Genomic DNA, 23,682 nt, shown 5'->3' on the forward strand with positions numbered 1-23,682 from the left:
ACACTAGAATCACAATTTTGTTTCAATAGAAATACTCTCCAATTCTCTATTTTCTATATGAAATCAATCTGAATGTTTTGATTTTAAATACAATTAGAACAGTTTAGTTCAAAAATTAAATTAGACTCATGATCATCTACAACAAAGGTATTTGACCAACATATATTTAAGAACTTTCAAAAGACAAAACAGATTTTAAGAGGGCGTGTAAATTAATGGTTGGGACGACGCAAATGGTACATGACCAAAACCACGGCTTCAAAATATGGATTATATTTTGGAACAAAAATGAATTTGATAAATCAGTTTTAGGAGGATATACAAAATATACAAAAATTAAATGTCTTTGAAAACTAGTTTGGAGTCTTGAAAGCGAATCTTTCCGTATTAGAGAATGCATGGTATAAGATGAATTAAAGTTCTGTTGAACTCAATTGTATTTCAAACACACAAAATAGTTAGAATTATTCCTTTATAGAATGCATGCCCATTGAAGTATTTATTTTAAATTTATATTCGTAAGTTTTATTGTACAAATATATAGATCATATATTTTGGTACATATAATCGCGGAGGGATCTAGCTCAATGAGTTATCATAAACTCTCCAAAATCAAAGAGAACGTATCATATGTCAAGATTGATCAATTTCAAACGGTTATAATAATATTAGTTATAGAAAGAAAACAGAATGTGCCAAATTAGCAAGCAGATCCAGCACATATAACATAATCCGTGAAGAATAAAAGCCAACATTTTCTTTGTGTCACATAAATCGAATCCTGGTTAATAATAATACTTAAAAATGAAAATAGAAAACGGATCCTGCCCTTCTAGAAAGGGTACACGGGTTTGTCTACGCTCACCATAGCTAGCTATGCCCTGTCCCCGCGTACCCTCACGAGTTATATATGACTCTACTATCATTATCATCACCATACTAAAATAATGAATGAATTCGGTACCGCACAACATTATTGAATTTGGTTAATGATACAGCAAAACAGAAACGCGTTATCAAGCTGGCACCTCCACCACTTAACTTCACTCCACAATATTATTGAATTTGACTTCACCATTACGCTCCCCACCCACGTACACTATATATATATATATCCACCACCACGTCCTTCTTATTACACTACCATTCTTATTTTCTCTCTCGATGCAAAAATACATAGAAATGGCCTCTTCTCTTGCATCCTCATCAACTGTTCTCTGGATCCTTTTTCTAACCATTGCAACTCTTCATTTGAGTTCGGCCAGGAAGTTGTCCGGGTCAGACCCGCAGTTGCAGTTTCAATACCACAGAGGCCCTCTCCTCAAAGGCAAAATCTCAGTAAACCTCATTTGGTACGGTAAATTCAAACCTTCTCAAAAAGCCATCGTTGCTGATTTCATCACCTCGCTCTCCTCTCCCAAACCCGTCACCGCCCAACCATCCGTTGCCACGTGGTGGAAAGCCACCGATAAATACTACAAAAACTCGTCCCCCAAACTCGCTCTTTCCCTCGGCACCACCCAAATCCTGGACGAGAATTACTCCTTAGGCAAATCGCTTACGAATAACCAAATCTTAAAACTTGCATCCAAGGGTCCACAGAGAAACGCTATCAACATTGTTCTCACTTCTGCTGACGTGGCAGTGGAGGGGTTCTGTTCCAGTAGGTGCGGAACACACGGATCCTCCGTGGGGGCGCGCGTGAACGGAAAGAGATACAAGTTGGCGTACATTTGGGTGGGTAATTCAGAGACACAGTGCCCGGGTCAATGCGCGTGGCCGTTCCACCAACCCATTTACGGTCCCCAGAATCCACCTTTGGTTGCACCCAACAACAATGTGGGACTTGACGGCATGCTGATCAATGTGGCTAGTCTCCTTGCTGGCACTGTCACTAACCCTTTTGGAAATGGTTACTTTCAAGGACCCAAAGAGGCTCCGTTGGAAGCAGGTTCGGCTTGCACTGGGGTGTATGGTAAGGGCGCGTACCCTGGCTATGCAGGGAACCTCTTGCTTGACCCCACCACTGGTGCCAGCTACAACGCTAATGGAGTCAACGGAAGGAAGTATCTGTTGCCAGCTCTTGTTGACCCTGAAACCTCAGCTTGCTCCACACTCGTGTAAAACTACCACTCAAACTAGTTTTCATCCATGCTTAGTTGTTACTTGTTAGGCAATACCAGAGATTCTTTCATTTCTTCATTCTTTTTGTTATAGCTTGAAAACAAAATTATAGTGTTAGAAGTAATGTTGTAACGACGTTGGTTACACCAATAATATTCGTAATAAAAGCTCTTTATTGGAAATTATACTGAGTTCTGTTAGAAATTATAGTATTAGTGGAATAATATCAATAATACTTTTTAATAAAGTTTTTCGTTTTTAACTATCTTAAATATTCCTTTTAAAAAATAAAACTATCTTAAAGACATTAATTGATATTCGTCTTATAAAACATGAATTTGAGTTCATGTTGTTTGACTTTCGGCCCATTTAATTTAAAACTAAATAAAGTTAGTTTTTTTTCGAAATAAATATTAGTTGCTAGAATATTCTTTTTGTTAGTTTAGATGTAATTAATTTTGAATCATTAAAAGTATCCGTGATTTGTATTTAAATTAATTTTATTTACTGAAATATATGCACAGCACAGCAAATTGATTCTTTGAGCAAATACAGTAGTAAGTAACTGCAGGTTTTAGCTGCTGTTGATCACCAAATTAAAAAAAAAAAATAAAATATGCACAGCACAGCACATCAAGTTGATTCTTTGTACAAATACAATAGTAAGTAACTACAAGATCCCATCTTGTTTTAGACCTCTATTTTTTTTTTCCTTCACATTAATTAGGCCACTTTGACTGCAAACATATATCCATGGTTTTAGTTAAATTCCTTTGATGATATAATATATAATGTAGTATAACATAAATGTTTGAACTAACTTATTTTATTTATAATAAAACACACACACACATATATATATTATCAAACACTTATAATTTAATAAATTAATTTTTTAAATTTTTATTTATAAAATATCCAAAAAAAATCTAGATAAATTTATTATATATCACGGTCAATATTATATATAATAAAAAGATAATGATGAGGAAATCCTATCATAAGAAAAAAAGAAGAAGATAAAAATAATAAATTTTTGCCTTCAATAAAAAAATTGAAAAAAAATATAATAAATATTTAAAGACAAAAAATTAATAAATATAAAATAATTAGAAACTAGTTATTAAGGTTATAAAAATTCTACTTAAAGGAATGTCTCAAAAAAACATTAAAAGATATTAAAAAGTTTGTTTACTAAAAAATTAAACAAATTTTTCATATAGTAAAAAAATTAAAAATTAACTAAAAGCCTTATTAAACTCACTCTAATGAGAAAATCTTTATTAATAACAAAAAGTAATAATTAAAAGATGTAAGAACGTCTTATTAGAGAAAATCCCTCAATAGTATCTTAAGAACATCAATTCAAGACAATACTTGACATAGAACTGTTCAATAAGAATGAAAAAATCTCTCAAGGACAATAATGTAATGCAAATATCCATAAATTAGCGATTTTAATGTAACTTTAATTTCTTTGTGCATAACTCATCATTCGAAGCAGAGGCAATTTCAAGTATACTTTAATGTGTTATTGTAAAACTCTAACAAACTACGCCCTATAGTACGAATAAAAGTTTATAGTTTGTTCAATAGTTATTCCAAAGTTTTCTATCAGAGTATATCTATTACCAATGTTTCCTCTGTAAATTTCTCTGGTACCAACATAAGGAATTTTGCATGTCCATAACTTCAACGCGGTCCTATCTTCTAACAAAAAAAATTTAACAGGGTCGGTTGTCCTTGGACCACCCATTATATTTGGAAGACAACACCACAAAACACAAACCACATAGGGTTGGGTACGTACCCCCAACACTCATGACCAGTGTCACACATTCATTCATTATTCACCGACTAGGGTTCCATGTGGTGTTGATCAGAGAAAGACACGCACGCTAGTGACACGCTACCTTTCCGACCTTCTCTTAGGTTTTCTATGTACCGGCTTTGCCAACCCCACTTACCATTGCCACTAAAAACCTCTGCTCTCACCAACCGCACTGTCAACGGCACACGAACAATCATGCACCCCTTCACCAGCACAAGCAAATACGTGTCGGTTAATTCATTCCAAAACTCTTTCAAATTGGTCATAAACTCATTCTTAAAATTATTTAGTTTATAAAAAAATACAAAAGTTATCCAATACTAGTACGTACTTACTCCCTTATTAGTATCCTAACTTTTTTATTTCTTAACTCTATAACGTTTTTTTTTTAAAATTATTTCTTATTAATTAAAAATGTATGAAATGTTTTTTTTTTTTTACCTTTTGGAGATATTGAATATGTTTACTTTTTTTTATCTAATATCTTTATCATGTACAGAAAACCCAATTAAGAAAATCATGCTCATTAACAAATCATTTTTTTGTTACAATTAACAAATCATTTGAAACTAGAGAGTTTTTCTGTTTTCTTTTTGAAAAAAAGGAAAAGTCAGCACATAGAATATCACAATGATTTTCTTTAATTTGGAACGTGGAAAGAAAATGAGATATGGTACCTATGCATGAATATTTTTGTTCAAGTCAGCGTAGAAATTAGGTGAGAAAAAGTAATTAAATGATAAGTTTATTGTTTATTTCAATTATCTTTTACTAAATTTTAAAGTTTTAACTATTTTAATTATTATGTTTTTTATTTTTCTAAACTTAATAGTTTAAATAACATTTTTCCCAATGCTAAAGAATAAGGAAATTAATTAAAAATTTGAATTTGGAAGAACCTTTCGCGGAAATGGAACCACCAACATTATGATGCAGGGAGCAAGTGTACCTTCCTTTAAAGTTGACAATGCAACATTGAAAGAACTTTGAGTTATGAAAGAAAATTAGTTATACGATGTTTGGGAGGATAACTTATCATCGACGTCTTATGTAATTAGCAAACTCGATCAGGTAAAATATAATAGATAATTTGCAATTAAATATGTTATGTTAATTAAAAGCTGACATATATATCTTATATAATTGAATAAGTTATTTAAATGAATAGATTTTAGTAAAACAATTCATTCTCCTTTCTCGCGTACGTTTTACACTGGAAAATATATATGTTCAACGTACAAATCTCATGACACATAGACGAAATATGGGAAAAGAATTTAATTTTTATGAATTAACAGTATAACGATTTTTACATATTCAATTATTATAAAAAAATCATTTTAATATGAATTTTAAACCAATTATTATAAAAATTGACAAAAAAAAATCCATAGTAAAATATAATTAGATAATGATATAAAAAAAATTATATTGTCAATACATTCTAATTAAATCATATGAGAAATTAGTAGCCAAGTTATATCACTTGTTCGGTATGGATTGTTTTTGAGAAAATGATTATTTTTTTAATTTTTCTAAATTAAATATACACGACATTTTTTTCATATAATTACTCTATTAATATAAATTAATACTAACTTCAAGTTGGTGTGTCTTCAGTAGCGTAGCCTAAATCATTCAAAATCTAAATTACTCAATTCGTGCTACTTTCACCTAAGGTTAGACATATCACATGTAATTTTAGGTTTAACAACTAACTCTTTTACTTTAAAAAGAGTTTTAATGTTTTGACAAGTAAACTCTTTCCATATATATTTGGAATTGAAATAAAAACAAAAAGTATGGCTCAACTAGTTAAGTTAGGTTTTAACGGACAATTATGTTTAGTCAATCATGAGATATAGATATTGGATTAACGGAAAAGGTTTATCTATAATTTTCTCCTTCTCATTTATTTCCTTGGCGAAGGTAGAATTTCTACCCAAATCCCGAAACCTAGCTTGTGCCTTCTGGCTGAAATATTCGTTAATTGGCTGATTAATGTACATGGTTATGCGTAGAGGTTCATGCTAAACTCTAAACTTTTCCTTATTCACTGATGCGGAAAAACTCACAAGTTTGGCCTAGCTAGGTTTAAAGCAATATACTTGAGATGAGATTATTTTTTTAATTCATAAGAATCAAACTTAAGTGTTAAAAAATTTATAATAACACAATTGCAAAACCAACAAACAAACTATTTAAATAAATAAATATTCAAATTATACTGATACATTTAAAATTTATTCTGAGTTTTTAAGATGTAAATTTACTTATTAAATTATTTTTACTAATTTTGTTTAACATATTTTCAATAAAAAAAATAGTAAGTTGAAAACTGATCACGTAAGAGATAATAGAAATGAAGAGTGAATTAGATAATACAAATGAAGAGAATAGTAAATGAGACTAATGATCAGTACGTGCATAGAACAGATGAATAGATGAAACATTTTCAAAAGAGGAATAATTTAATATCATAACCTTAAAAAAATAATTATTACTAATAACAGACATTATTTATCTAGCAATCATTAATTTTTTAAATCTTTAAAAATATTATTTTAGAGTTTAAAGAAACTAAGGACTTGATATTTACCTTGGGGTTGGGCTGGTCGTGTAACTGTAAATTGTAAGCAAAAACTACATAGTCACAATGTAATAGTATATTTTTGCCATTAAACTAGAATTTTCAAAAGATTATTGTCCCAATGCAATCCATCATTTCTATCTCACTATCCAATTCCAAAGTCCAGGGGACCACGATACATGATACATGTAAACACCCACGGTAGAACCATCACTACACCATACGCGACCCATTGGCATTGACACTGTTCAGTGAATCTCCCAAGAAATACAACCAATGCAATTTGGAATACAATGTCCAAAGTTTTCTCCACACAATGCCTGACATTTATGGTTTAGATCATACGTACTATTTATCAACAATCAACAATACACACGTTTGGGAGATATAATTAAGATGTATTGAATGGTTAAGAAAAAAAATCATGAGTTTGATTTTTTCTGTTAATAAAAATTAATATTTTAATCAATTAATATTTAATGATAAAAAAACTATAAGTTCTTAAAAATTCAGGGAAGAAGTTTTTTGTTCATGAGTATTGAGAAGAGAGAACGAACTTGCAACTCGGGCACATACTTTTTCAACCCTCTCTATTTACTTGTATTGTGTCATGGGAATATTAGGACCCAATAGGGAAGAAAACATTTGGCAATATAAAAATAATATGTAATTTGGATAAATTTTTCATAATACTACTATTTTGAGTGTCTACGGGTTGAAATCCTAACAATATCTGTCTACATGTTGCCAAGTAAGTTAATTAGTGGAAATTTATTAATCCGCGTTGCCAGTTTCATAGTGGGACAAATTTCTTTTCTGCTATCAATTTCATTTATTTGGTGTGTGCGTTTTTGCATAGTTGTAGTAAGACGTACGCGTTACTCGACCTGAGACCGAATAGTTGGGTACTTATGCCTTGTCAAAGCAATTTAGTAAGTAGTAATTAATAAGAGAGGACATTAATTCTCAACTTTTTCCTTTCGTTTGGTACCCATGAACAAAACCTAGTCTTTATCTGTCAATGTTTATTGATGATCATCTATGTTCCATTTATTCCCAGCCATCCAAAAATGAGCCTTCCTATTATTACTTCTACTTTTTTTATTTATTTATTGATTTTTCAATTTTTTGTTAATATAACTTTCATATTATCATTTCCATTTCAAACATTAGAAATTAAAAGTCTAAAATAATTAAGACTTATATAAAAAATAAAGATATTATTAAAATATTTGTTTTTATATTGTTTTCTAGTTAAAATTAGAATTCCACTTTTGGTGATGATGACCTCTTTTACACGAGTTATTAGCATGAAATTTTAATTTTAATTTAAAATAATACTAAAAAAACGTTTGATGTTACAATTAAGTTTTATCCTAATTAATATTATTTTCAACATTTAAAAATACAAGTATATTTTGGTTCATTGATGCATAAAATAATTGGAATAAAAAATTCTTTTAAAATTTGACAAACAAAAAGAAACAAAGACAGAAATTAACCAGCATAAATAATTCTGTTTAAGTTGAAAAACATTTTCACTGTTGTAGGACTAATATTTTCGGTGAATTTTTATTTCACATACTATATTTGAATACATAACCCTACTTAAGAAAGATCAATATGAATCACTCAAATCACTTAATATAAACTATTTACAATTTACTAACAAAGACCATATATATTTTGCTAAAGATGTATGTTATATTTTTCTAAAATATCGTTATAATAATTTTTTAATATCAATTAGTAATTAACAAAATGATTGGATGGATGAATTTAAGGGCTAAAATTAATTATTTTTTAGTCAAAATTGTACTAAATCATAGTAGCAACTAGCAACGGCGGATGAGAACGATAAAATGAGTGGCGGACACTTATATCCTACTTGATATTTAGAAAAAATAAAGAAATAAGAGAAAAATAAATATAGATATAAGGTGTTATATGGCATGAATGATAAGAAAATTTTGGTATCTTGAAAAGTTAGCCTCTAATTTTTCTCAAGAAATACTCAAAGCATTTAAAATTTGATAAGAAGTGTGAATTTTATATCTCACAAAATTGATCTTTAATTCTCAAATAGGAATAACTTGACACCCAAAACACATGATAAAGGGGGGATCTATGTACTTCGTACAGTTAGTCTTTATGAGATCTTAAATTGAGGATACCCTAAACTCTAAAAACATATGATAAGAGAGATAGTGTCTATAAACCAAGACCCTTTGATATCTCTATGGAAGGATGCTGTAGAAATCTCTGACATTGATCACACTGTCTCTCTCTCTCTCTGTTTTCGACTATTATTGTAATAACTAATTAATGGTTGAGATTTTGTAAGATGGTGGCTGAAGAGAAATTTAAATAGAGCGGATCCAAATTATAGTGTCTATTTCTGTTGTGTTAGAATAAACTTGAGTTTGAATGCCACTTCAAAGGAAAAGTTAAAAGGAGCAACTTAGGAGAAGTTAAAAGGAGTAATTAATTAACTTCATGTTTCTACATTGTTTACCTACGGTTGTGATACGAGACCAAACAAACACAAAAAAAATTATATTAGTATGTGCGAGGGAGGTAGTATTTGTGACTGAAAAGTGTTGGCGTATCATTTATCTACAATCTCTATCCAACCATTAATAAATTATACATATGGCAATAGATATATATTGCATATATCCGTTTAAGATACATTTGTAATAGAAAAGGGTTCATATATTATTACTCAAAAATCTCTACCAAACCATTAATTGATCAATTATTATTACATGCCAATAGAAGTGGAAGATAAACCATGCACGTAGGGGTATATATTAGCACCTGACAGAGACAGTAGTACTTCATCTAACTAAAAATACACGGTTTCCATTAATTAAAATTAAACAAAACCATATCCAAAATCACACTCGATCTTCCTCACACCCACATCCACTACTCCAAAATTATATAAACCCTACCTCTTCTCAAACTCCAATATACTCATCACCAACACTAAAATGGCACTTCCATACCCATTTTCCTATCTCCTCTTCCTCCTTCTAATTCTCTTATCTTCTCTCCCAAACATTTCCCAAGCCACCTCTCGTGCCCCAAATCGCATGTTAGCCTTGGTTCAAAACCAACCGCTTGTACTAAAATACCACAAGGGTCCTCTTCTAAAGGGCAACATCACCCTCCATTTGCTATGGTACGGTACATTTACCCCCACGCAACGATCAATAGTCATCGATTTCCTTGAATCCCTAACCTCCACGTCAGCACCTGGAGCCCCTTCAGTTTCCACGTGGTGGCAAACCACCGAGAGCTACAGGGGAGGCCCCTGCACCCTCGTCGTAGGGAACCAAATCCTCGATGAAACCTACTCCCTCGGAAAATCACTAAAAAACGACCACCTCGTAGCTCTGGCGTCGAATCCTAAACTAAATTCGGCGCCCGGGGATCGTGTCGTCCACGTCATCCTCACCGCAGCTGACGTGGCGGTGGAGGATTTCTGCATGAACCAGTGCGGGACCCACGGGAGGGGCAAGAACGGAAATTCAGAAAAGATCGCGTATGCGTGGGTGGGGAATTCTGTTACGCAGTGTCCGGGGCAGTGCGCGTGGCCGTTCCATCAACCGCTATACGGTCCCCAGACGGCACCGTTAGTGGCGCCTAACGGCGACGTTGGGGTTGACGGAATGGTGATAAATTTAGCGACGGTTTTGGCTGGGGCGGTTACGAATCCGTTTGAGGACGGTTACTATCAGGGTCCGGCGAGTGCGCCGCTGGAGGCGGTGTCGGCGTGCACCGGGATTTTCGGGAAGGGGGCGTACCCGGGTTACGCCGGGAACGTTCTGGCGGAGAACGCGACGGGGGCAAGCTACAACGCCGTCGGGGTGCGCGGCCGGAAGTTCTTGCTGCCGGCGATGTGGGACCCACTCACCTCCACCTGCAAGACACTGGTGTGAGATGAATGTAAAGTGTAAACAATATAAAAGGACCATAAAATATGGGTTTGTGTGTGAGAGAGAGAAAAGAGAGATTTGCAAGTTTGCCTCGGACGGTTGTTATTGGAATGATAGGTTATGTGTGGTAATAGGTAATAATAGTTAATTTTGATACTTTTTAAAATAAATATATATATGTATGAAATAATTAGAGATTAATTTCCATCATCTCAGTATAAAGTTTTTTTTTTGTAATAAATATAAAATGGGTGAATTTTGTTTTTTTAATTTTTGTAATTTTTATTTTCTAAAATTTGAAATCATTATTTTAGGTCTTTTGTGAGTGACTTTTTATTTTTTATTTTATTTTATTTTCATTCCTCAAAAGTATAATATAAATATATTTTAACTAAAATTTATTTATTTTAGGAAATAAATAAATTTATTTTAATTAAGAATCTAGATTTTTTTATTATAAGAAATTGCATGTTTTCATTGTATTTTAGACACTAATGGGTGTTGTCTTTTAATCTTCCAATAAAGATAAGCAGTTAATAATTAAATATCATATGACAATAAGAATTAAAAATAATGGCTTTATAGTTTTGAAGAATAAAAACTATTAAACTAAAAAGAAAATTATAAGAACCAAAATAAAAACTTGTTCTTTTTATGAGACTAAAAACATACTACATTTAAGCCAGAAATTTTGTGCTATTAACTAATTAAAATATCACTTTATATATTTTTATCTAAGATAGTTTTTATAAAAATCAATAATATTTATTTTACATGATAATGTAATATATTCTAATTAAATATAAATAACTAATTTGTATTTTTCTTAAAGTACGGTTATAGTTTAAACCTTATTTATAAAATCTAATTATTTCGAAACAGTTAGACATGTTTTTAATTATGTGAAAACGGCTTCCTAACTAGTTTTCATTTACAATTGGATTGTTTTTTCAGTTGATTAGAATTTGGAAAACTTTGAGCTCTTGAGGAGCTTCCTTTTGTCGATGGTATATATCTATATAGTATTTAAATTTCGATCGTCATATCCTACTGTTCATAAAGAAACTTTTCAATTTTGTCCAAAAAAATAAAGAAACTTTTCAAGCTTTATAAGCACATAATTGATCAACCTATCACTTTTGCCATTATTCATTCCTTAAGTATTAACAACTAGATATAGTTTTTTGACGAATACACGTCTGAGCGTGTTTGATGATTTAATTTATTTTAAAGATGGTCATTTATTGTATGTCAATTTCTGTTACTGTTATAAGTTTTTTAGATGTCTTGAAAAATTATACAAGTTTGTTTCCAAACATATAAGTAATGGAACATTTCCAGGATCACGTCGAAAGGAAAATCCTAAGGCCGTAATTACTTGAAACAAATATTAAAAATGTAAATACAGGTAAAAAAATTATTATTCCCTTTGTTTCAAATTAACTAATGATTTAGCATTGAGTAAAAAACTTATATTGATTGATGTTTTTTAGTTTTTCAATGAGATATAAAAATATTTAGTGAGTTTTTTTTTCCTTCATCTCCCTTTTTTCTTCTTCACTATAATTATCTTTCCTCTTACTTCGGTCATTGTTATGAACAAATTACTAAGAGTAACCATGACCATGGTTTGTGAAAGTTGATTTTTTTATTTTTATTGAAATCTTTTATCCATGTTTTTTTTTCTTTTTAGAAAATTTAAATTTGAGATTTTATTTAAAGGATTTGACTTCAATTTCACCTAAAAAAAATCACATGTTGACATATTATAAATAATATTATAAAAGTTTTTCAATCGTGTCCACTGTACAGTTTTTTTTTCTTTTCTTTACTATATTTTTTCTTTTGTTTTTTGTTTGCCTATAACACCCTCCTCTGTATCTCTACACATTTTCCCCCTTCACATTAACTTGTTAGAGCCATTTATAGTACAATATCCAAACCACTAGAGTTACTTTAGACAACATTATTTTACTCAGATTCACTGTAAGTATGCATGCCTAATTTGTTATTGTTTATTTGTTGTGCTTGTGCACTGTTCTAATGCTTTTCTTTCAGTCTTTTGTGCTTTTATAAAGTGTCACATTTTCAAATAAATAATTCTTAAAAATAACACATATAAATAGTACGATCTAAGGCTAAGTACCCACCCATTTTTCTTTTTTTCCGACGGCCCAGATGATTTTTTTATCTTACGGCCCACTTGCTTCGAATCCGCTCCATTAAATAATGAAGGGAGCTACTATTCCAACTACCAAATTTGCTTTTCTCACTATCCATGTGGGTATTCTTTTTTTACTAATTTAACTCCAAAAATATATATATATTACTTTACTAATTTTCTTACTCCCTCGTCTAGGTTGGCATTCCTATTAAGCTTTTAAGCTGTTATGATTCTCATTTTTTACTTGGATAATTCGATGCCCATTTTTATACTGAGAGTCTTTAAGTTCACGGGTAAATGGCAAGAAATTCTTCAATGGACTTAGTATAGACCAAGTCAATATAATTTATCCTAAATGATCTGGGTACTATGACCTTTTATATATTGATACATGTGTGAATCACACAAAAGGAATCCATAGGAATGTCCATGGGGATATACCACGCAATTTCATGCCAAGGTTAATGTTGAATCCCAAAGGAATTCTAGATTTCATACCTGGGCAGAGTTTTTTTCTAACTGATTTTTTTCCCATTTAATACTTAATAATTAATAACTCCCCTTAAAGTATTATAAAATACACAACCTTAAGATATCCATCTTTTGATTTAACATAAAGCCACTTTTGAGTAAGTTTGCAACAACACAGAAACCTCCTTCATTTGACTCCATCTGACTCATGATGATATAGTCAGCTTTGCTAATTGATATTCATCTCATAATAATTGATTGGTAGGGCCAATCAGTTGGACAAGATTAACATGTTGGGAGGCTAATCATTAGATCATGGAACTTAAAATTGGAGATTTTGCGGGAAAGACTCACTTGCCCTCGCTCTTAATGTTGGTTCCTTCTTATGCTATTGATTTGTGCTTCTGGACATAACTTTTGTACTGTTTCCTATCTAAAGGGAAAAAAATATAAAATAGTCTTGCTGCCAAAGGAGTTTAGCAGTGATACCAAAACTAGTTAGGTGATAAAGAGACTAGTCAGCTAAGTCAGATAGTAGATTTAATTATTTATTAAAACTATATTAATTAAGTATCTACTCCCTAGCCAATTAAGCTTGTATAGCACATTCTACCTTGTTTCTTACTCCATAGTCCATACCCACTACTTTCAACATGTACACTACTCTCCCTCAACCTGTACCTGTGACATGAGTGAGACAAATTCCTCACCCTCCAGAAAACCACCAATAATACAAAGTAACCATTATTGAACAAACACACTCTTGGTGCCATAACAGAACTGTCTTTTGAAAACAGTATTCCTATGCCTGATGACTTCTTTAGGGCCCTATAAACCTTTCATATTGGACAAAATTCTCTTGTACTCTTCAAGAAAAGCAAGGGTGTGAAATTTTTTTATTTCTCATAAATATTCTCTTATTTGATGTTTTTTTAAAATGATGAAAAAAATAAACATAAAATTAATATCCTAATATTTTTGTTTATTTTCTTAATTTTTTTTAAAAAAAATCTCTCTTTCTTCCCTTTCCATCCAAAACCCCACTTTTGAGGGACATGTTCAAGGGTCCATTCCTAATGTCTTCAGGCAGTTCTGTGAAGCAGTTCAAGTAAGCAACCAAAAGCCTGGTGGACATAATGAATTAGCAACTTATAGTATCTATCATTTTTTACATGCATTAATTGGTGAAATTTCATTAAGATGCCAACAAAAACAAATAAATTTTGCGATGAATCTGTTTCTTGGTTACTTTACTCAAGATAGATGCTCTATTTGGCATGTTTTATTATATATATTTCTCCAAGGATAATACTCCCTCTTATAAATTTCTGAGCACTCAATTCTATAAATTTCTCTAAGGCTACTAAATCATCATAACTGATGGAAGAATACAAACAAATTAGTCATTCATAAAAAATAAGAAGGAACTGCATAAATTTAGAGAACATGTTCCTCCTTAGCTCCTTCGTTTTTTACATTGGCCTTGATGGCCTTGCTGAGAGTAAGAACATGTGTGAGTATTTAGAGAATACACATTCTTATGCAACAAATAAGAAGGGACTGCATAAATTTATATTTCTCAAATACAAGTCCAACAGTTTAATTACACTGTATACAAATCACAAATATTAAAAAAACACAAAAAAAAAGGGCACCAGGAATAAAAGCTTCACTTAAGTTAGCGACTATTGAGATATCCAAAGGAGCATTTCGCATAGTATGCATAAAAAAAACAAAAAAACTATTCAATTCCTCCCTCTTTATGATTGAACAATGAACAATGAACAATGCCCTCTTAATATACAGAGTGAGGGAGAAACTCGAGAGAAATGAAATATAGGTTGCATAATAACGTAATAAATGATATAATTAAATACATATATCATAATCAATACTTGTACATTCGTGCAGTAAAAGAAATATAGTTGTACATTCGTATATATTTACATTTTTGTTCATGATTAACAAGCCTAAAAAAAAATATTAGGATACATTATTTTATAATTAAAACACTTGGTCTCTTTAAGAGAAAATGTAAAACAAGAAAAAATATATCTTTTATGAAAAGTAGGTTTATCTTCTTAAACCAATTAGCAAAATTTATTAATGAGCTTCATAACAAAGACTAAGAGAGACATTTTTTAAAATTTTATATCATATTTTATAAATTGACTTTTTTAAAAGTTATAAAATGAATAATTTTCAAAATTTTTTCGCGTGTCCATCCACTCAAAAGTACCAAATGTTTGAACCATGTAGAGACGTGGACTCAAGTATCCAAATTAACAAAAAATAACCTTTTATTTAGACAGCTAATAAGAAGTGTTTAGCACCCATCTAGTAGATTTGTTGGAGAGGTGTCAATCCACGCTTGAAACAAAAATTTAGAACTCTAATTTGAAGATCTTGACAATAATTTAACCATTTTCATACTAATATATAGAGTAAAGAATCGCGAGAGGCCATCTTTAGAGAATGTTTACGTAACACAAGTTTCACATATAGCATTTCCATTTAATTAACCTTCTTGAGAAACAAGCTAAGGTAGAAAGCACAGATTGGTTGCAGATGCTAGATGAGAAATACCGTGCATTTGAAGAAAAGAATGTAATTTGAAGAATTCACCTCCATTATCTGAATAAAATGATTTAATTTTGAAGCTAAATTGATTTCTAACTAGTGCTTTAAAAATTGGAAAAACGGAAGATACATCATAATGTAAGCATCTATGCCCATAGGTTTGAAAATATATAAGCTTAGTCTTTTTTCTCTATGACAAATTGCCAATCCTCTATTTTTATTTTTATTTTTTATTTTCGTGCCAGCTATATTTAACAAGATATCATACATGTGAAATCTCTAATTTTGTATTGAAACTATTCCCACACTGTCAAGGAAAAAAAATATTGGAACTAAAAATATTCAAGGTAATTTAGTTTTACCTACGTGACTTTGATTTGTACTGGGTGGGTAAACGAACTCAGGTCCATGGACTGGCTCGCGGAACCTGCGGTTCGCACGGGTAACGAATCAATTTTTTTAAATAGTCCATGATTATGTCATATTTTTGGGTCTGCCTCGCTTAACCCGCAGACTATACGGGTTTGACCCGCAGGGTCCGCGGGTTGTTCATATTAGGATTTTATTATTTCAAATATGGAATCATTTGTTGTTGGAGATGTTTAAGTTTCATATTTTAGATTTATTGCTTGGATTTTCTTTTGTTAAGAAATTATTTATTTTATTGATGTAATTGATTAATTGTTAAGATTTTCTTCGGCCCGTTTGACCCACGAGATCCACAGGACGGACCGGCCCGCTTACCCACCCCTAATTAATATATGAATAAAGTCTCGCCTTGATCGAGAAATTAAACAAGTTGATTGGATCTTAAGTTGTCAACTTGTTTACAAGTCTACTTATCAATATAAACGTTGTGTATGTTAAATGCACACGTACGTCCATGTAATTATGACAATGGCTATGTCTTCTCCGAGGCTGTGACTCTCTTCAACATCAAATTATCATGGTTCCTCAATTCTCACCATAACTAAGGAAAAAAAATGGAAAAGATTTACTTAAAGAAGTTAATATATGGGATATGATTCCTTCATATACGGTGTAAGTTTATATACTTACACCAAATTTAAATCATTAATTTAATTCAATCTAACGGTTTATAATATTTTAATTAAAAAATAAAAAAATTAAATTATAATTTTAATTCTTCTATAATTTTAAATCTATAATTTTAATCTGTACATCAATTATGAAAAAAAATTAAATAAATTAAAAAATAAAAAATATTTTTATACGAATTGAATTCTTAATCCTTTATACACGAAACAATAAATTACTACAAAACTTATTTTGTTTAGTTAGTTATATTAATATTATTTTTTTATATATCATTAATCAAGAGTTATTATTTTATTTTCAAATTATCTAAATTTATAAATTAAAAAATATTTCATATATAAATAATTTTAATATTATTATATATAATTTTATATATTTTTATTTTATTTTTGAAGTTTATAATTAAGTTTTATAAATTAATATGCAAATTATTTACATAATTTTTTTATAAATTGGTTTTAATATACAGATTATTTTTATTCTAATTATTTATAAACAAAAAAATAAAACACTTGCTTTATTTGGTTAATTATATCAACATTATTTTTTATGTATAATTAGTCAATAGTTATTAATTTTTTAAAATTATCAAAATTTATAAATTAAAAAATATTTAGTATATAAATATTTTTAATTTCACATAGTAATTAGAGTAAAATAATCTGTATATCAAAATCAATTTACAAAAAATTATGTAAATAATTTACATATTAATTTATGAAATTTAATTATAAATTAAAATTTAAGTATAAATTAGTAAAATAAAAATAAAATACTTAAACTAATCAAAATAAAAACATAAAATAAAATTTAAAAGATTAATATATTTTATATTTTTTTAATTTATAAATTTTGATAATTTAAAAAAATTAATAATTCTTCATTAATGATATATAAAAAAATAATGTTAATATATTTAATTAAATAAAATAATTATGTTAATAATTTATTATCTTGTTTATGAATAAAAAAAATCAGAATTAAATTATGTCACATCAAATAGAAAAATTAAAATTACAATTTAACCAAATAAAAAATATAATCAAAGTCCTCACGTTACTCTAAGGCTTCCTCTCTTTATTGCTCTTTTTCTTTCTCTTCTCCAGTAAATTAACTTTACATTAATTGCACCCCATGTTATACTTTGACTGCACTGATACACCTTATACCCAACCTGCAGCAATCAACTCTGATAGTTTTGAATGGTTATCATAATTTAGTATCTAACCCTTTTAATTCTTAAGTTTGTAACCTAGTTCTGGAGAAGAAGAAATTCATCGCACACTTTACTCCAGACCCATCTACTTTATCCCATTAATGTGAAAATATGCAAGCCAGTAAAAATCAAACCCTAACCTGCATGATTCAACTTAGCGATTCAAGGTCTTTAGGAGGAAAATTATGGTAATTGGGAAATTGTTCACCCAATTGCGGTGAAGACTCGGTGAAAGGAATAATTGCATAAAAGCCAATTGTTGTTAGTTGAATTACATCGAAACTAAAAACAATTACGTAAGTGTCGAATAAATTTTAAGAAACAATTCACAAATTTCAATTCATCAGATTGAGATTTGGGAGAACTGAATTACAAGTTGAGAGGGCGAAGATGGTAGGGTTTCAACAATGGATTTCAGATCACGTGACTTGTTTTTATTTTACTTTTTAGTTGAATTATGATAAATCATTATATTCATTCAATTAACGATTTAAATTTAGTGTAAGTCTTTCAATACCGACCCCCCACAGTTGGGTTTTCCTTGTACCTAGAGCTCACTTCAGAATTCAAGAATAAACTTAACATTAGGCGTTATGTATCAAAGGGGATTCCAAAAGGTTAAAGTATTTAGTCCAATTAATCAATCAAATAGAAGTCAGGATAATTAGAGTGCTAAGTTCATCATGAGTCCAATCCCTTGTTGAGAATAATAATGAGGTTAATTCTCTTAATTCGTAATAAAATTAAAATTAATATTATTTAGAGCACTTTAATTTTTAGTTTTAGTTATTACTATACAGGAGGAAATTACTACAGTTTGGTGGTTTGGTGGATGTTGACCAGTGTATCTCAAGTGAATTGAGGTCCAAGATCTTTTGAATTTGGTGAGTCCTCTTGTAAAATATATAGCAAAACTATACAATAAAATATATAACATTTCTTCTTCTTTTTTGTCATTCAATCCCGTTACATACTTTATCTCACATTTGTCTTTCTTTTCTCGTATATGAATTGTTATATAAATATAATTTGTCAAAATATTATATAGATCCATGCGGTCGTAGTAGTAGTTTGTTTGGAAGAGATGGGGGTAGGAGAAGATGTAAGAATAGTGTAAGCAGCATACAAGAAATGAAAAGGAGTTAAAGTGGGTTGGTGGAAGAAGACTTAATCTATCCGGAAAAATTAAATAAAAATCTTCAGCCATTGGGTGGGTATATTAGTCAATTGAGTGCAAGGCTGAGACCATAACATAACACACCTAAAGCTTGTTGCACGTGTGCTTTCTTGGAACACCAAAGTTCTTGTGATTTTCCACGTGGAAGTTTGAGTGACACCACTTTTGACTTTTTTTGAGTTTGCTCTGGTCTTTGCTCAGATGACTGAGGGCTGTATTGAGCACAAGCTATGAGAGATGTATTATGTATATAATATATTAAATGTATTAATTAATTAATATCAATGGCTAAGAAAGAGGGAAGCCAATCCTTACATGTTATCAGCAGAAAAAAAAAACAATTGTAAATTACAACGTTGGTCTTCCGACAAAATTGTGTGTTATAATCCTGTAAAAAGCATTAATTAAAGAATTAATAATAAAAGTTTACTAAAATATAAAATTCAATATTATTAAAGCGTCTTAATGTAATTTTAATAAAAGTTTTATTTATTAATCTTTTAAAGATATTCGTAACTGTAGCGGCATCGAGAAAAAGAGGAAACCCATTTAACTTAGATGAAAGTAAGTGGGGAAAAAAAGAGCAAAACAATTTAATTTAGGTGAAAGTAAGTGAGAAATAAAAGATTTGTTAGTGCAGATATTGAGCTAAAGACCTAAATACAATTAAGAAGAATAAGTATTGTGAAAAGTATAAACTGATAAAAAGAATATTGTTTTTTTTGGGTGAAAAGAAGGAGTCTAAGCCTCGATAAAAAAAAAAAAGAAGAATATAATTGCAACTTTATAAAGAAAACCTGTATAATATAAATTAGTGAGGTACATCTGAAGCACAGAAAATGGAGTGACAAAAGATTAGGGATCTAAAATTAACTAACAGGAACTGGTGCAATTGACAAAAATACTTTACAGGTTAAGTAAAAGGAAAGCAAGTTAATAAAATGGTAGAAGATAGCAACCAATTTATTATTCACCAAACCTCCGGCAACTACCCAAAACAAAAGAATTTGTGATTTTGATATATATTTGTCAAAATAGATAAGTCTTGCTGAAGGTTTTTTCAGCTTGGCCGATTGTGTCTTTATTGTAGACTCTTTTTTTCATGAAATTAAATTCTATTTTGTTATTAATTTTAGAGTTGACAAAAAAGATTATGTTCAACCAGCTAACCAATTGGCCTGACAGACAAAGTCACACTATGCCAAAAATAAGTGACCTAAAAGGAACCGAGCCAATTTAGCTTGGCTCAATGGGATAGACTAGCCTAAGAATTATAGGGACAAATTCAGTTTGACTTATTTTGGCCTTTTACTATTTTTTCTTTTGAATTCAAATAAAAAAAAAAGAGCCAATTTGGCTTGGCCTAATGGGCTATTATACTCATAAATATCAATATCTCATGCTACCTTTGGACTGATAGTAGGAGATGGAATGAAAGGAAATGGAGAGGAAAGGCAAGTAATGTCATTGTTTGGATTTTGTAAAGATGAAGTTCGTTTAAAAAGATGGAATGAATCCGTTCCAATTACAACCATTTTTCTTACCTTTCAATTCGGGAGGAATGTGATGGAACACAAATACTTTAGCATGTATTAACTTTGGCTAATAAATATACATATTTTGTCCTTTGTTTTGTTAGATGTTAATTGTTAAGTTCTTAAAATATGAAAAAAGTAAAATTTTGTTCTCAAATGTATAAAAAGTGAAGTAATTGAAACACAGAAGGAGGATTGAATAGTGTGATAGATAAAACTTAGTCTTTCAAATATTATTAAACGTTTTTCTCAAATAGATATTAATGGTAAAAGGGTTTTATCCAAGAGGTTCATAATCATGTCGTGCTTAGAAAATCAGTTCACGAAACTTGGATGTAATAATGTAGAAGTGACATATAGAAAAAAACCAGTAATATAAAAGCAGCAAAAAAAAACACAAAGGTTTTATACTAGTTCAACCCAACTATTAGGCTACATCTAGTTTTCCTTCAAACCTTGAAGGGAATCAATTCTTTGATTATAACCAAGTATTTTCTATGTCATTTATGGCTATAACGAGTACTCTCTAGGTCATTTCTGACACTATACTTAATCTTACCCTGAGATTAAGACCCAAGTATTCTCTATCACTAAGTCACTTCTACTTTCACAAACAATATATGTTTGATAGAGAATGTATTCTAATCACTCAAAGAGTGTTTACACAATAGGCTCGAATAATATGAAACTCGCTAACTTAACAAAGTTAAGATTCACTCAATTTGTTCAAGTTTCTTTTGTCAAGTGGACCGACAACGTTACAACACTTATTTGTTTTGTCTTAGAATTTTTTTGTAATACTTAACCTTTAACACCAACATCTTCAAGCTTTATATAGATTCCATAGCTTCGATCCGTTGAGAGATCTCAGCTAGTCATTGTCTAATAGTTTTGGCGTTTGACACGAAATTACTACTGTGTAGAGAGAGAGAATGGGGACCACAAATACTTTCTGCAGCATATCTTTAGAGGAGTACAATTTGTCAGTGTCACCTAGTGCTCAAAGTTGACTTTCAACGTATAAATCAAAAGAAATGTTAACAACATAAGAGAAAAGGAATTAAGAAAGTTAAGACAAGACAATTTAAATCTTTCCTTTTATGCACTATGGTGTGAGTTTCTTACTGAACTTATAGACGTTACTTTCTTGTGATTGTTTTCAGTACTTAAGGATCAAGTAGTTGTTCCATTGCTTTTGTACTATGAGTCAAGTGCTAAAGCACTTGTCTTCTTAGAACTAGACATTGAAGCAGTATCGTTCAATGATTGATACTTTTCTATCATTTAGAGCCTTTCAACTCATGTTTTTCTACTTATATCTCATAGAGATATATATGAATCTATAACTTAAACATGAAAAGTTAATACATAAATTTTTTACCTTATTAACATCAAAACCTTAGGGATTTAATTGTTTGGTACAGTCCAATGTGACTTAGACGTATCCAGACTTAACAAAAAGTATAATAAATTAGTCCTATGATTAATTTTTTTTCGTTAACTCAAATGGTCGTACCTACATGATACTTCTGTGGATGATATGACAATCGACGATTGTCACATATCATTCATGTAGTTTCCATGTAAAAGGTTAACTTTTTAATTTGGCATCTAAACTTAACAATTTGATGTCATTTTAGTCTCTAAACTTAATCACTTACGACACATTTTTGTTATTGAACTTAACTATGTACTATCATTTTGGTCCCTGAAAATACTTTTGAAATTTCAATTAAATTTCACATTACATATAAATAAATTATTAGCATAGTGATTACAAATGACATTTGTTTACAATGATAACAATTATTTATAGTGATAAAAATTAAATGCAAAATAATTGTCAAGTATAGAAATAAAAAATATTATATTTTCATTTGAAATCATTATTAATTTATTTATTATTGTTCTTGTAACTAGATCATACCTAGGATTTAATAGACCTTGCTCAAGATTATTCAGCTGAGACAAGTATAATTTGCACCTCCTTAAACATGCGTTAGGGGTTCTTATCTGCACACTCTCTCCCTTGTCTAGTAACAGTTACCCTAGTCCATAACTCCCCATAAATTGCTATTATGAGTATCTTGTAACAATGCTTCTTGGGTAATCATTACAGCTTCGCGGGAGTTAGTTAAAGTTATTACCATTATAGGTATGAGGTCAATTGGATGCCAATCAACACAAGCTATGCAAGGGAAATCGTGAATCGAACAACATACGGCGAGTGAGATACAAAATCCTCTAGTCTCAAACGCAAATGTGCTCAAGGCTTGAAGTCATGAGTCGGTCAATATTCGACCAATGAGGTACATAATCCTTCAGTCTCGAGTGCATAAGTGTGAAGAGGCTTAAAGTCCTGAACCGATCAACATATGACCGGTGAAGTATAATTATATTTCATTAAGTTAAAATTCTAACAAATAATATTATAACAGTGACAAATAATAGTATAACTAAACATATTAAAACTAATTTTGTTTTTTTTCTTAAGAATCAAATGAAAAATATATATTATGTATATATATATAGATACTAACAAATAATATATTTTAAAAATTAGTATATTTATTTTATTAAGGAGAAAATTAAAAGTAAAGATATTCAAAATGAATTATTTTATTCGATCAAAATTTAAGACGAAATTAGATATTTTGAATTTTCACCTTTTATTGTATTTTTTCTTATTTTGTATACTTTAACATAACTAATATAAAATGTATTTTCTTTTATTTTGTCCTCAAACTTGTAAAACTTTAATTTTGCATATTTAAGGATATAATTTTAATTTTTCATCTTTCAGTATATAAAATGTATTTTCTTTTATTTTATCCTCAAACTTGTAAAATTTTAATTTTACATATTCAAAGATATAATTTTAATTTTTTATCTTTCAGGGCCTAACGATTAATGTCTAATAAATTCAAGATCGAAAGTGAATGAATATTTGCTCATTAACTTTTTAAGCTTTTTTATGTGTTTAATATTTTT

At 30.0% G+C, this 23,682-nt stretch overlaps 2 protein-coding genes across 2 annotated transcripts; both read left to right on the forward strand.

Annotated features, from left to right (window-relative positions):
* Window positions 1–1,128: 1,128 nt before the first annotated feature.
* LOC114394863 (protein EXORDIUM-like) lies at window positions 1,129–2,309 on the forward strand. Its single transcript, XM_028356536.1, has one exon. It carries the CDS (start codon window positions 1,165–1,167, stop codon window positions 2,122–2,124), a length of 960 nt encoding a protein of 319 aa, XP_028212337.1. The 5' UTR covers window positions 1,129–1,164; the 3' UTR covers window positions 2,125–2,309.
* A 7,192-nt stretch (window positions 2,310–9,501) lies between these two features.
* LOC114394871 (protein EXORDIUM-like 2) lies at window positions 9,502–10,730 on the forward strand. Its single transcript, XM_028356548.1, has one exon. The coding sequence runs from the start codon at window positions 9,542–9,544 to the stop codon at window positions 10,490–10,492; it is 951 nt and encodes a 316-aa protein (XP_028212349.1). The 5' UTR covers window positions 9,502–9,541; the 3' UTR covers window positions 10,493–10,730.
* Window positions 10,731–23,682: the final 12,952 nt, after the last annotated feature.

This window comes from Glycine soja, chromosome 2, assembly GCF_004193775.1.
Source record: "Glycine soja cultivar W05 chromosome 2, ASM419377v2, whole genome shotgun sequence".
NCBI classification, from domain to species: Eukaryota; Viridiplantae; Streptophyta; class Magnoliopsida; order Fabales; family Fabaceae; genus Glycine; species Glycine soja.